Below are 15,897 nucleotides of genomic sequence, written 5' to 3' on the forward strand. Positions count from 1 at the left end.
TTTTAGGATTTCATATTTGGTAATGCTGCTGCTTCTGTGGCCTGTGAACTGTGATTTTCCTGCAAAAAAAACCTTAGCTCATGTCACATGCACCATGAAAAGGCTCAAGGCTGCTGAACCATGGATTTTTGCTATGGATATCAGCACTAATACCCAACAATAGTGGCCCAGGGAGACAGATGGTGAACCAGCGACTGGGTCGTGTGCACACAAGGCTCACTCGTACGTGGGGAGCAAAGGCTAGATGCTGTTGTGTGATTCTACAGAAGAGCTAATGCAGTAGAAATTGCTGAATTAATTATACTGGCTGTGAAATTTGTCTGAACACCAGTGAATCGCAGCTTGCTGCATATGAGTCTGCGAACACAAAGACTGCTATTACTGCTCATGCTGACCTCCGTCCACTGCAGAAAGCACCTACATTATGTATATGAGCATCAGAACTGGATCATGAGAAAGTGAAGAAGGTTGTCTGGTCTGAATAATATTTCAGTTTCTTTATCATGTGTTCGTGTACCACTGGGGAAAGGACGGCACCATGATGCACAAAGGGAAGAATGCATGCCATCAGAGTCAGTGTAATGCTAAGGGCAATGCTATGCTGGAAAACTCTGGGTCTTGCAATTCATTCAGAGGTTACCTGCCACATACAACTGAGCTGAATACTGTTGAAGACCAAGTAAACCCCACTGTGGAACATGACAAATGGCACTTTTCCACTGCATGGAACCTACTCAACTCAACTCTTTTGCTTTTCCACTAGACAATTCTGGTAACTGGTCCCTGGAACTCGGTACATTTTTAGTCCATGCTCACGCCTGGTATGAAGTGATCCAGGTAGGTACTAAATGTGATGTGCAAACCTGTGCTGACTGGCTAGAGAGACTTGCCAATCACCCTGAAATGCATACCACCAGTACAGACTAGCAGCTTGTAAATGTGCTGGACAAGTCCAGTCAATGGAAGCACATGTTCGCAACTATCCGGACTAGAAAGATCTTGGTGCTAGACAAGATAGGACACCCTTAGAGGTCTTGTAGAGCCCATACCTCAATATATCAGAGCGGTTTTGGCAGTATGAAGAGGCTTGGCAGAGGGCTTTAATGACTGAACAGTGTATAAACCATAAAACAGACATTATTTATTTATTTATTTTATTTAGACGCAGAAATAATCTAAACCGAATTTTAGAAGATAAAATAATAATAAATAAATAAAAATGAGACATAGAAGGAAAAAAAATGATGAAAATTTCATGACCCTGCACTTTTTTTCCAGGCTATGCTTCAGTAAATCTGCAAAATTGACCATGTTAGTGTTTCAGAAGTAAATTGCACCTTTTTATTCTTTTTCCTTCCACTGCAGGATGTGTTCTGAGAACATCAGCTGGGTATGATTGACTCATCAGAGGCTTTTGCACAAACCTCATGCAGTTTGAGGGCAGTCAATCAGCAAAAAAAAAAAAAAAAAAAAAAAAGAGACAAAACCAAAAGACTGATGTTTTCTTGAAAATGTTTCAAACACTGTACTTTTCTCTTAAACCATTATACTGACTGTCTATAAAGAAAACTCTATGAAATTAAAATGTAATTTAAAATTCAAACATTTAGACGTGTCACAGACTTTGGGAATCCCTATAGTGGTGCGTGAAAATGTGTGAATCCCTTAGAATTCTCTGAATTTCTACTCTGAACTTCTAAAGTTTTCTGTTAATAAACCTCACACATTGGGAAAATACAAACTATATTTGGCTCATTGTTTAACTGTTTGAACTCAGTGATGTTGAAGGGCTTCTTGCTTTAACCGAACACCTCTGCCTGTTTTATGATCTGTCTTTCTTAAGACCCATCACTTTACCACCACTAGTATCTGTCATTCCACTGTATAACTGCCCTATACAATCCAGAATTCATAGCACCATGAAAAAGTGGCAAGTTTCCTGCTGAGCAAAACCCACGATACTGCAACCACTGGGTTCTCAGTTGGGATGAGGTTTTTAATTACTTTTATTTAGCCATAATATTCTATTTTGTCTCATTAGCCCACATATTATTTCAGTATTGTTCTGGCTCAGCCAGGTGGTCTTAAGGGATTGTCCAGCAATGATTTTGATCCTTAATCAATGTTTGCTTGACAATGGACTCATGAAAAATGACACCATGCAGTGGAACATAGGTCAGCAGGGCCAAAAATATTACCCTAGGGCTCTATCTGACATTCCAGAATATTATACGCCTTGCTCAGGAGTGATTTCGTTTAATGCTGCCACTCCAGGGAAGTGTAACAAACAATGCTGCACTTGGAAACATTGTAGAATCAACTAAGGTGTATATTTTATAAATACAACAGGATCTCCATTCATTTTCCTTGAATGAATGAACATCCAGGCCTTAATTATCCCATACATCAAAATAATAATCCTTAAGGGTCAGATACATTTTTTAAGAAAAACATGTTAAATCGCTTTTTTTTAGTAATTAAATTAATAACAAAAGCTATAACTATAAGTGTACTTTAGTTCACTGGCATCTTAGGTCATCAGAGTCCTCTACTGCTAGAATCTGATTACATTCAGGTCAGATTTATGTGGAAATTCAAAGAGTTCACAAAGTTTCAAGCACCACTGTATGACATTTAGACTTTGCAAGACTTAATGAGTTGCTGATCAGCAATTGTGTGCAGATCAGTATGAGGCTAATGAACTTTGTTTAAATGATCGGTCTAACTTGCAGCAGTAGCGTGGTTTTACAAAAAGCACTAAATGAGGTAATTATATTTGGAAGCCAAAAGAAAAATAAATAAATAAATAAAAAAGACTTAGGAAAAAGCCACAGACGTATTTCCACAAGCTACAACATTTCTGCCATTGTCATATGGCATGGGGAACATATAAAATAGTAAAAGATGAGCTACAGCCAGTTGATAAAACACAATCTTGGTTTCCAAAATATATTTCAAATGTTCCCGATTGCTAGGCCTGATTAATGTTTAATCCCTGCTAATAGTGCTCAGAACATTTTAGCAACCTATGCTCAATTAAAATTGGAATTAGTTTCTAATGACTGTTTGTCAATGGCTGTCAATGTTTTGCATTTTTAGAATGAAATGCACAAATTAAACACTGCCTGTTGACTTTCACAAAATTCTGTCACCATTACAGAGGTGAAGGATGATAGTGGCACAAAGTTCACTCTTTTGATCTACTATCTATCTCTGTGTACATGTACAAATTTTAATTCCAGCTCAGGCAGCACTCACAGCGACCTCAAATTTTTACAAAATTATACACTTTAATTTGATCAGATAACTCCCCAAACAGTTAAAAAAAAAAAGAAAAATCTAGTCCATTGTCACAATTTATTTCAGCTGTGTCTTCGACCCCTGACTCCACTCAATACAGAGAGGCTGGAGCCTGGGATACCAACTGTTAAATAACAGAGGAGGTTTGGAAGGAAAAGTACAGTTTGATTCAGTCCAATTGCTCCATGGGCTCGACTATTCAGGGTCTTTTATTCTGTATCTCCACTTTGTGTCAAATATGAATTAGAGGATACTTCTCTGGTTCACCTATTTTTATTTTGCCTGGTATTGCAAGCCTTCTGGTCTACAGTTATAATTGGCTTTAGAAGCTCTAATAGTACAGCTGGTCGACCCTATAAATGTAATTTGTGGATTCTCTACAGTTCTGTCTGCTCTTCCATATCCTCCAAAACATGCAGTGATGGCCGGAGTGGTTGTGGCCAAAACTGATTCTTTTGAACTGGAAACTGCCTCCTGCTTCATCGTTTAAATGCTGGCTGCCTGAGATGCTCAATTTTGCCTCGATGGGGCGTTTGCACAGCCATAGCTATGGTACATTAACCAAATCTGCGATTCTATATTGAATTATTTCAAAGGACTTAATGTGTTTACATTTTGAAATAATTAACTTTATTATTATTATTATTATGTTCTTGGCTAAAGGGAATTTCTCAAAGTTCTAAGAAATTTCTATGTACACAAAAAGCCTTTTTCTCTCAAATATTGTTCAACAATTTGTCTAGATCTCTGTTAGTGAACACTTCTCTTTTGCCGAGATAATCCATCCACCTCACAGGTGTGGCATATCAAGATGCTGATTAGACAGCTTGATTATTGCATTGGTGTGCCTTAGGCTGGCCACAGTATAAGCAATTTAACAAACTAAGTTTTTGGTTTTAATTGCAACTTTAGGAACTGTCCCAATTCAGGAACGGGGTCTGTGCTATTGTAATCCATTTATATCAGTGAAAACATCACTAGGGGTTGCAATGTTGGTGCATGTAGTATTCATTTGTGACTGAGAGTTACTTGAGTTTTTTTATTCATGAAACATCTTACACATAAATGCGTGTCAAACAAACTAAAATATATACCATTCATTACATTATCTTCTTTAGATATCAATGAGCGTTAGGAAATCGTGTAACTCATGGAAGTGTGTAGATGATTTTGTGTCATCGCCCCAGTTTGCTGTAAAAAAATGGCTGTCACGATTTACTACACAGGCACATTGATCCTGTCGTGCTCATAATATGATCAATGGGGTGGCTGCTCTTCTCTCACAGTTTTGCTTCATTTTATGTGCATTTATAAGAGTCTCCTTCTCCAAGTGCAAAACACTGGGAGGAGATTATGATAATGAAGCTACTCTAATTTATCAATGCTGATAGAAAACACTGACTGTGCACTATTTAATGTCTGTGACAAGTCTGTTGCCATTATTGGTGCTGCTGGAAAGAGAAAAGAGCAATTTCTTCACTAGGTGGTTATCTGTTTATTGTCAGTAGACCAAAACTGCATCACAGTACACTCAATGTGGTAAAAGAAAGAGAAAATGAAAAACAAAAATAATTTGAAATTTGTTTTAAGTTGTGGATTCCTTACACATTCATTCATTCATTATCTGTAACCGCTTATCTAGTTCAGGGTCGCGGTGGGTCCAGAGCCTACCTGGAATCATTGGGAGCAAGGTGGGAATACACCCTGGAGGGGGCGCCAGTCCTTCACAGGGCAAACACAGACACACACTCCTTACACGTTGGGTATATCCCAAATATATACCCACTCGTACCAACACACACACACACACACAAACTACGCCCTTCACCATGTCGGTGTCACTGTAGCACTAAAAATGATCCTTGTCCACATCAGACCTGTTCTGTGGGGACCCTGACCACTGAAGAACAGGGTGAAAAGGGCAAACTAAGTATGCAGAGCAACAGGTGGGCTACAGCGTAACTGTAGAACTGATGTGCTCCTGTATAGTCAGTGAAGCTGGGAGAATGAACAGTGAATCAAGGAAGTACTGAATGTTATGGTTGATCAGTGTATATTATGACTCAAAAAGATGGTTCTGGCAAAATAAATGTTTAAGAACGCTCTTTCAAATGACTGTGAAAATCACATATTGTAACACCCTTAGACGGTTCTCTCATTGTTACTAAAGCTATCAGTTGACTATTCATTTAACTGTGCTTTTTTTGTCATTAATGGGAGTGTTATGGCACAAATGTCAGGTATTTACAAATGCACAGCACATATTTAAAAGGTTCCCCAAATAGACAAATGTTACAAATTCACAGTTTCCAAATGCAAAGACATTAACATTCTCCATTGTCAAGTATTAGGCAGAAATAATGTCTTGTTTTTGCAATTAAATCACATTTGTTCAATAATTATTGCCTTACTTCATGAGACCTTAAGAGAATAAGGCATCAATTTGTTCTTTTGAGTCACAGTTGAAACCTGAGACAAATAAAATAATCTTTCCTTCTCCTACCTGTATAAATTGGCTTATATACATAATGTGCTGGTCATATTATTATCATCTGAAAGTCACATCCACCAATGTTCTTAGCAAACTCAGTAAATTAGAAGTTAGCAATGACCAAATTACCTATTAAGTGCTGGTAGAATTTTGGTAATTAGTGCTTCTTGTAGTAAATCTGTTCCTACGGATATAGGTATATTTATAAAAAGTATCCATTTTATTGTATCTCTCTCTCCCTCTCCCATAACAATGAATAATTAAAAACATTTACAATAATAACACTAACAGAAGCAAAAATTATATAAATAATTGAAAATAAATCTAAACAAAAAAAAAGACATTATTTTCTAACACAAGTGTACTACATCCCACAGGTAATACACATGAAAAACATACAACTACACACAGTTACCAATATTCATACTTCACTTTCTATTTTTTTTCCCCTAAATAAGAAGTGGGTTTATGCTTCCCACTTCTAGCTCTAGCATCACTCATACCGAAACCTCAAAGCACTGCAGAACTTCAAACCAGCCACATAAAACACTTCAATTTGGTTGGATAATGCATGGTTCCCACTCACATTGCCATGGTAGATGAAGTTATGTTTGTGAGCGATGCGCTGGGCCTCTTCTTCCCCTCCATGGATGTGAACGGCCCAGGAGTCTGTGTATAAACCACGGCTCTCCGCAGACTGTGCCACGGCGCTCAGGAGGAGCAGGCTGGTCCCGAGCTGCAGCAGGACCCAGCGGACCTCCATGAACGACCAGTGCAGGGGTCCTGAATGCTCTGGTCTATTGCTGAGAGACTCCACTGCCCACTCTGGACCACATCAGCCACTGCCGAGACCTACAGAGGACAAAGGCAAAGAACCACAGAGGTTCTATTAAACAGCGCAGGACAAATATAGCCGCACCTATAGGTACATAACCCCCACAGGAAGGACCACGTCCACACAAACATTTTTTTCTTTTGAGGCTTTGCTACTTTTAGCACCACACCTGGGTCAAGCTGACCTATGAGGAACGATAGACTGAGCAAGTTCAAATGTGACCTTGCTTGTTTGTTCCTGAAGCTAGCACATGAAAAATTCTCAAACTATGCCAGACGTTAAAAGACAAAGTCAATGACACTCACGAGAGATAAAGCATTAAAGAATCCTTACCAAGCCCCGATTTACTTTGTAAGCAAGGAGAAGCAAAGGACATCTGGACATACTTTCAGATAAGCTTTGATTCACGGGAAGTTTATTTGACATTTTCTGGAAAGATTTCAGCCGGATATCATTCAGCAAGATCAGGAAGTGTTTTCCTCCCAAGGTTCCTTCTCAGAATCCATAAACCTTACAGAGAAGATGCTCAATGGCGATTAGCACAATCTTTCAAAATACTTTAGCGATATAAACAGTGACAGTGTAAACAAGAGCTGGAGTTTGTAGATTAAACATGACTTTTCTTCATAAAAATATTATCTTCTTGATGAATAATAAAGATTACCTGACAATTTGTGGGACTATAAAACATCATTTACATTAGAGCAAGTCTACAAATTAATATTTTTTTTCTGATCACTTGTTTCACTACCAAAATAATCAGTAATCTGCAATCTACATTTACTTACTGTGAATTGAACTGTTAACATTTCTATGGCTCAGCTGTGATAAAAAAACACTGTAACCTAATTCCTGACTAACTGCAGTCTTAACACAACAACGGCTGCTGCATCCCAACACAGAGTCATCAGCATCTAGCATCCATAATTTAGCAGTTGGTTTTGTCTGTTTAAATGGTTGGGAGTCCATGAGAGAGCTGCAATAAGCGCACACTCATGAAGGCTCTAACTAAACTACAGAGATTACTTTAGGAAGAGAAATACGAAGAGTTCCTGCATTTTCTATCCACCCTAAGTTGTTCTCGCCTCAGGGAAACTCCCCGCAGGATCATGATACAGTTGGGTTGATCTGAGATTTGAGCAGGTCTTCAGAGACTAGGCTGTGCCTGCTGAATATGGAACGACCGCAGTTTCAACAAGAGGACAAAACTCAAACAACAGAGCCAGCCCAGAGGCTTCCTTTTTTCACAGCCTTTATGACTAATCTCAATTAAGATTCTTGTGACTTTGTATTGCCCGTGTAACTCAGATGTACCTGATCCGTTAACCATAACTAATTATCCATAAAACTTTCTTAGAATCAAGGAGAAACAGGCTCAACAGGAATGTTTAGCATGTGGAACACACGTTATCTGACTGGACGACAGGTTCAAGCCAATAAGGTATGTCTGAATATGTGTAGGGTAGAATTAGCACAGTGTATGGCGGCAGAAGCAGAAGACTGGAACCCTCAGAAAACAAACAAAGCGTCACGTTGAAAATCTGCATTGGCGGAGCTCATTAAGGCCTGGCAGTGTGCAGTGAGCTGGAAACGAAATCACGTTACCTGCCTGTCAGAAAAACTCTGAAAGAACCTTTGCCAGGAGAAGGAACATGTGAGAGAGAGATCGAGAGGAGCGAGAATGCGAGAGAGAATAGAAAATAAAACATAGAAAAAATAAAAACATAGGGAAACAGAAACAGAGAAGAGAGTAGAAAATAAAACAGAAAAGAGAAAATTGAGAAAAGCAAAGCTAATATCAAAAAAAGTGACAGCAAGAAAAAGACAAAGGAAGAGGGTGAGAGAAAAGAAAATTGAGGACAATGAGTAATGAAAGAAATCTAAGAGAGAGAGAGAGAGAGAGAGAGAGAGAGAGAGAGAGAGAGAGAGAAAGAGAGAGAGAGAGAGAGAGAGAGAGAGAGAGAAAGAGAGAGAGAGAGAGAGAGAGAGAGAGAGAGAGAGAGAGAGAGGGAGAGCTATAAAAGCAAAAATGTGTGAACAGGGAAAAATGTAAAACACAATGCAGCACCTGGGATTATATTTACTGGAACTGGTTCATCAAAAACAAATTCCAGGAGTGTATGCATCTGGTGTAACAGATGGGGCGAACCCTTTGGTATATGACACAGTTCAACATAAAGCAACCCTGTGAACACAGTAGCTCTGGGTCCAGATTAATATGCCTTTAAATTGGACCACTTAGCTCATTAGCCCATTTTTAATATTCTCTCTGGGTGTGTAGGGAGCAAATAATGTAGAAGCTGTTTGCTATGGCGGATGTCCCCCTTTATTTAGCACAAGGTTAACACACTTAAGACACAGAGAGGAACAAACTGCTCAAGTTTGCTCAAGACAAATGTACTGCAGGATAATTACTTACTGGGCTGATTAGCTAGTTGTATGTGTTGTGGAACATTAGCTCATCAAAATGCAGAATAAACCCACAATGAGTTCATGTAAACACAAGTGAACGCAGCCTCGGTATTTACTGAGATGCAAATGATAAGAAAAGGGGACTTTGGGGGAACCTGAATAGCCATTAGCTCTACGAATATTACATTTCTCACTTGCATTTTTGAATCCCCAGGTATGGGTTGTGTTTATATTCAGAGCTGTGAAAAACCAGTCCCTCCACCGTGAATGTATATCATTACTGGTTATGAGTGAGAGGGAATGCTAATACCGTGACACAAATGAGCGTGTCGTATTAAGAAATCCAGTGTGCTTTGACAGGGGACACTAGGTGACAAGCATATGCAAACACACAGTCTCATATACACTGTGCTGAAACATCCACAGCAAAATCTTCCAATTTTATTCCGGATGCTGAACGCTAATAACTTTAAGTGATGTTACACTGAGTTATGAAACTCATCTTATGCAACTTTTCCATCATCTTATGCAACTTTCCGAAATGCTATTCATCAGAAGGTTAACGCTGCACACCATGAGAAAGGCCGTTTTATCTGGTCCTCACATTGAGCAGGAAAGCCATGCAGACACCTTATATGCTGTTTTTCATAAAAAGAAAAAGCTGTTATTGCTTCGGCCCTGGATAGCAGCAGACACTTTAGCCTCCCCAGTACTAAGAAAAAGGTGCTGGAAAAGACCCAACTGTAAGTGAACAGCAGATATCAGTGCTGGAGCATTTTTCACCCTCATTAAAATGCTACTCGAACACAAGCTTTAAAAAAAAAAATAAAAAAAGACAGCTGGTCCAGTTGACTGTTGAGGTAACATTCCAGTATGTCATCTATTGTTAAAGCAGGATTAAATGCTGCAGAAATTGACATCTCACCCGTTAAAAGCTGCCCTAGGAGAGCTCCAATCCCAAATGCTCTTTCAGCACGGTCAAGGCTGCTTGTCCCTCTCAGTAACGAAAAAATCTACACTGATTCAGCTTACGTGGCTTTTATGAGGAAGCTACAGCCACAGCACAATCGCACAGGGAGTAAAAACAGACTGGAAAATCAATCTACGTGCGTTCACAGTGTAACCCTAACTGGGCTAAGAAGGAGACTTTGGAACACTGCCAACGTGTTGACGGTAATCATGTGTACTGAAGGCTATAATTGCCACCAAACAGGAATGATCCAAACGATCTATTATCTAGCAGGCTACCCGTAACTGTGCATTACGAACAGAGCTGGAAAACCAGGCTGCGTTTCTAGTGAAGACTCAGTTAGAAAGACAGGAAGACACTCTCGTGCCATGCTAATTAACATTAACGTGATTCCACTCAGATAAAGCACCATCATATACTGAGGTGAACAAAAGCCGAGCTAGATTCATGTTTTCAACCTTTTATTTCCTACCAATAGCCATGCTTTAACCTTTAGAAGTCGCAGTTACTGCTGATGCAAACAAAAGCATTGTGCCACTACACAAGAGGCATTTCTCATGTAGCTCAGTGAAGCAAGTGGAGACAATCAGAGTAATTATAACATGTACATTTTCTAATTATGATATTTAATCTCACTACACACTGAGTGAAATGTGATGTCAGGGAAGGTCTGATCTAGTGTTTCACTCAATAAAAAGTAGGGTCGGTAAAAAGTGAGACGAAACCTGATATTATGTGTTAATATTGTGGAATATCTGACAAACAATTTCCAGGATCTGAATGTATGCTGCAATCCCCAGACTGACATCTGAACATTTGATGTCGAATTTCTCCTATAAACTAAGAATATCTCTTTTAAAAACAAAACAAAACAAAAAAAAGTACTTGAAATGTATATATGCTACAGCAATAAACAAGCAGCATAAGGGTGTTAAATGTCAAGCTGAAACCTGTCTGCTTGTGCATATTATGTTGTTTTATATTTAAGTGTCGCTGCACTGTTTTAGCTCCGTTATTTTATCAGTTTAATTTGGTTGGTTTGTGGCTGTATTTTGCTTTTTCATTTTAATTATGTAAAACAGCAGTGAGAGCAACATGCAGGCTGAGCTGAAACCTACAGAGGGGAGCATGGAAGCTAATGACCCATCTGAACACAAGGAGGACACAGACTGCAGTGAGACAGCTAAAACTGTGAACACTTCCATCTTGAAGAATACGACGCTCTGGCTCAAGTCTCCAGTGTAAAGAGACCGTTTTGCCAAGGAGTAACAACAAACAGACCTATGCTTCATGGTTTTAGCAGCGACCGAGCGTCTGTGCATATAATCCAAGGGGAGAATATGGAAAGCCCAAGCTGATATATTATGATTAGAGACAATAAATAAGAGGAAAAAATTACCTTTGAAATAATATGATTTAATTAAAGCTTGCTCAACACAACAAACAGCTCTGAATTCAGGTTTAAAGAGCGTAAGAAAACAATACCAAGGCTGTAGAAGATTCATTTTAAGTTACGATACCATCCCTCTTCATTTGTGAATGGTTTAAAGTACAAAGTACGTGAAATTACAAAGTACGATGAGAAATGAGAGCCTCCGAGCTCAGAGGCTTCCATTGTTAATCTGCAGAGGGGAATATCACTGCTTAATAACTGCACATGACACACACATGGCTTCAAATGACCCATGTTAGCTTTGTCAGGTCAAGACCTGTAGAGCATGGTGACTCATTAAGGTTTGCATGGGAGCAAGAGTGAACACACAAAGGGCTTCTACTTTTCTGCTTCTTGTCCTTTCTTCCCATAAATACATCAGATATCCAAGCTGTCTCTGTATTGTAGTACAAGCGCACCTCAGACGTTCTATTTTGTCTTTTCCAGCTGTCTACACACCCGCCTGTCTGTTTGAGCACCTCACTTTACAAAGCCTTCTATTTTCTTCAAGAGTTATTTATAAATCAGTAGCGCCTGTACTGTAGGTGTGTAAGACAAGCTGATATGAGGAGATCACTCTGTGTTTCACAGAGTATGTCTGAAGGCTAAAAAATGATGTGCAGATAGCCGGGAAGAAGATAAGCTACACTATTAATGAGAAATGCCTGTTGGCCTTAATGGATTAGCACTTTAATCTCGATTCCTTGCCTTCTACCACCATCAAGCTTCTCAGCTGTCAGCCAGGTCTAACAAATAAAAACAAGAAGTAATATTAGGTAAGGCACTTAGCAGCTACAAGCACTTCAGTTTTTTCCCAGCAAATTGCAAGCAGCGTGCTATGAATACTCCACGCTGATGGGATTCTTCAGCTGATGCGGCTCTGTTGAGCTGGCAGAAGCTATTATGTGGTTTTTTTAAGGGAAGAGATGTGCGAATTCACTGAAGTGAAACCCTCGGGCAGTTAGACACCTCAGTATACACATAATAACCGAAATAGCGATATGTGAAAGTCATATCAACCAGTCAGCCTCTTGAATCTATGCAGTCACCACTTAAAAGTGATGGATATAAAAAAAAAACACACCACACAAAGCTGATTGCTGGGAATTATAAAAGCTTTTCTGTAGATATTAAAGCCATCATTCGTTTACAAACTGTATCTTCAAGTTGACCTTCAAGGTAACCCTCCAGATGCAAGTGGGCATTTTACTCAATACCAAACAAAAACACAATTAAGTGGAATGCACGAAGTTATTCAGAATAATTCATAGCAATGCTTCACTGCACAGACTTTTAACTGTCTTTACATCTGGTATAAAACAGGAGCCTAATCACTGGGGATTTGGTGCCACAATTTAAAATCTGTATCAAAAATGACAACTACTAATGTGCTGTATTTCACAGACACCACTGTCAAAGATATAAAATAGGTATCCGGACAGCTAGGGAGCATAAAGCTGTATGCTGAAATGACATGGTAATTATTTTGTTTATTTATTTTTGCTTATTTTAGTTTCCAGGGTTTATTCGGCCAGTTCTGCCTGCTCTGTGGAAGGCATTGAAATGTTTTTTTTTTTTAACTTATCTAAGTTAAATCACATATTTCAAAAACATCCAGTAATGAGAGATGACACGATTTTCAATCTTAACAAACAAGAAACTAAAAATGAAAGCACCCCTAAAGATCAGTGTACAGACAGATTGACAGCGCTGCCAGTACCTGCATTATGACTGAAAACACTATAAATTAAGATATAAAATGAACATCCAGAACGCTTGGTATTTGAAAGGTGGGGATCAACATATTATCAGTCATTCTCATACTTAATGGTAAAACTGGATCTGTATCCAATTTCATTTAAGCATCAAAGACAAAGAAGAGTTCAGAATGCCACCCTTTCCCATGCACAGATGAGTATCTAGGATCTCCTCTGTCCTGACACTCAGGTAATGGAACAAACTTCCAATGGCTGTGAAAAAGAAACCATTTGTGAAGCATTTAAATGAAAATTATCCAGCACTATTGATAGGTCTTTTTAGCACAGATATTGCTCTTGGTCTATCGTTTGATCTAGGTATCAGCACTGGTCATTAATTCTGGCAGAATCGAAGTTTGGCAGACATTTGGACTAGCTAGGGCTTTCTTTAAACAACAAAATACACCTAGACATTTCTCTGGATTAAAGCATCTGCTTAATATCCTAATAGATTAAGGTGTGTATACAGCCAAGCTAAATGGTGGTGTGAATATATTCAACTCATCTAGATGTATGGCAAAGTGGATGTGTGTTATTTTGTGGAGTAAATGGTCCAGAGCTGATGAATGACTAACCCATACAGCTATGGTTATTTATGTTTTAATCCCAGGTGTGTTTCAGCCTTTTATTTAACACATTCAGAGCTGAAGGCACCTTATTGTTGTTGTGAAACCTATTCTTATGGCTTTAAACTAAGGCTTGCTATTATTAGATGTTAGAACACCACTCAGAGTGGTTGTTATCTTTTGTGCTCCGGATTACTGTGCTTCTTTAAAATGCGCCGCAGGAAAACTTTTATTGTTCTCACTTTCTTCCTCATGCTGTGGAGAAATGCAGCCGTAAACACAAACAGCCAAGGAGAATGAACACACAGGAAGAGGGCCAAAGGTAGGGGCAGCCAGCTTAGGGTTATGTAATTTTAAATCCTAGAGCAGGACAAGAGCCTAATTTGAATGACCTCGGTTCACGGAAGGACTAAAAGGACTCAAGTATTTGAAATGAGCTGCTGTTGGCTGTAGAACTCATATCTATCAGCCACCTCCTTGTTTCTACATTCATTGTCTGTTTTATCCGATACTCTTCCCATACAGGCACACTTTGTTGTTCTAAAACTGCAGACTTTACTCTGCTGTTCTTCATTTTTCAACCAGTTCTTCAATGGTAAGGACCAAATGCACTGTTATCTGGGTGGTGGATCATTCTCAGCCCTGCAGTGACATAGACGTGGTGGTGGTGTGTTAATGTGTGTTGTGCTTGTGAGAGTAGTTCAGACAAATGAGATACTGCCACTTATACTACATCTGTAAGGTGAACCAAGAAGGTGGGTGGGTCTAACTGATCACTTTTTAAAAACTCTGATTCACTCATAACAGTGCGACACACCACCACGTCAGTTTCACTGCAGCGCTGAAAGGTCCACCTCCCAAATCACACCAGCCCTGTGGTGATCTTATGGGGTCCTGACCACTGTTGAACAGAGTGAAAGGGGGCTAACAACAGATTAACCACAGTTTGTTATTGTAGAACTACGAGGTGCACCCCTGTACGGTGAGTGAAGCTGATAATAAATGCAAAAACAAGGTCATTGCATAATTAGTGAACAATGACAAATAAACAACAAAAACTGCCCATTGCTAACGATGTGAGACATAACAAGAGCCAAATACTTAAAACTAGCTCACATTTATTTTAAAAGGAGCCAAAATATTTACCAATACAGCTGAATTAAAAAGGAGCATAGCATGGAAAACTGAATTTCCCTCTCTTTGTTTAGAGGGAGTTTGAAATGTAAGTTAAACACCACTATAAGTCTCAAAAGCACAGTGTTCATTCTAAAGGACAGAAAAAGTGAAGAGGGGTCATGCTCGAATGAACTACAGCTCACTTTGTGGTGATACCAACCATAAGTACATTCAACAAGAAACAAGACATTAAATAGGAGACCTAAAATAAAACACTGGATAATAAAACACGATTTAAAAAAAAGATTATTAAAATAAAATGTTGGTCCCTTTAACCTTATATTCAGAGAGCATAACCTCAGGTTCTGACAGAAGTACAGTTAACGGTCCATAGCTCTGAGCTCGAGCTCTCCCTCCGTTGGCATAACAACAATAACAACACCGTGTGCCGAGCCCGGACTCCAGCGTGGCGAAGTTAACTGCTGCCTATAACATGCTGGGCTTGGGAATTATTTGTTGTTTAAATAAGGGTTAAAAATGAACTTCTCGGTCCATTACCTCAGTTCTTGCTGTGTGCGGTGTACCGCTCGAGCGGTGCTCGCTAACCCTGCCCACAGAGCAGAGCAGTGTCTGGAGTAGTCCTGCTCATTCTCGCCTCTTTATTCACAACACACACATCTCTCTTTCTGGTCTTCTCCTCCGGTCTGTTTCCAGTGCTTTCTCTCGCTGTTGTGTCCACACCAACAAATCCACGAACTCTCTCGCGCGCTGCCGTCGTACTCCAAGTCCCCCCCCCCCAACCGCTCACGTCGGCAAGCACGCGTGCTCACTCATCGCCCCCCCACACAACACACAGCGAAGAAACTTTCCCCGTGTCTGTTCCTCCGCTTGGGTCCGTTCTCCGCCTCCTTCTTTGTCTATGTGTGCTGACTGTGTTGTTAAACCAGTGGTTCAGTACAGAGCCGAGCTCCCCCTGAACTCCCCGCCCGTGCCACGCTCAACAGCTCGCAGCTGAATC

General features: G+C 39.6%; 1 protein-coding gene across 2 annotated transcripts in view; it reads right to left on the bottom strand.

Moving 5' to 3' along the window:
• The window catches only part of furinb (furin (paired basic amino acid cleaving enzyme) b), a 106,541-nt gene extending 90,644 nt beyond the window's left edge, over nucleotides 1-15,897 (bottom strand). The window contains exons 1-2 of one of the 2 annotated variants that reach the window (XM_066667926.1): nucleotides 15,438-15,897; nucleotides 6,378-6,643 (exon numbers count right to left, since the gene is read on the bottom strand). In XM_066667926.1, the coding sequence (XP_066524023.1) occupies nucleotides 6,378-6,554 (177 nt within the window). In that variant the 5' untranslated portion in view covers nucleotides 6,555-6,643; nucleotides 15,438-15,897. Of the gene's footprint in view, nucleotides 1-6,377; nucleotides 6,644-15,437 lie in introns of those variants that run through there. The other variant, XM_066667927.1, reaches the window with a different exon arrangement.

This window comes from Hoplias malabaricus, chromosome 4, assembly GCF_029633855.1.
Source record: "Hoplias malabaricus isolate fHopMal1 chromosome 4, fHopMal1.hap1, whole genome shotgun sequence".
NCBI classification, from domain to species: domain Eukaryota; kingdom Metazoa; phylum Chordata; class Actinopteri; order Characiformes; family Erythrinidae; genus Hoplias; species Hoplias malabaricus.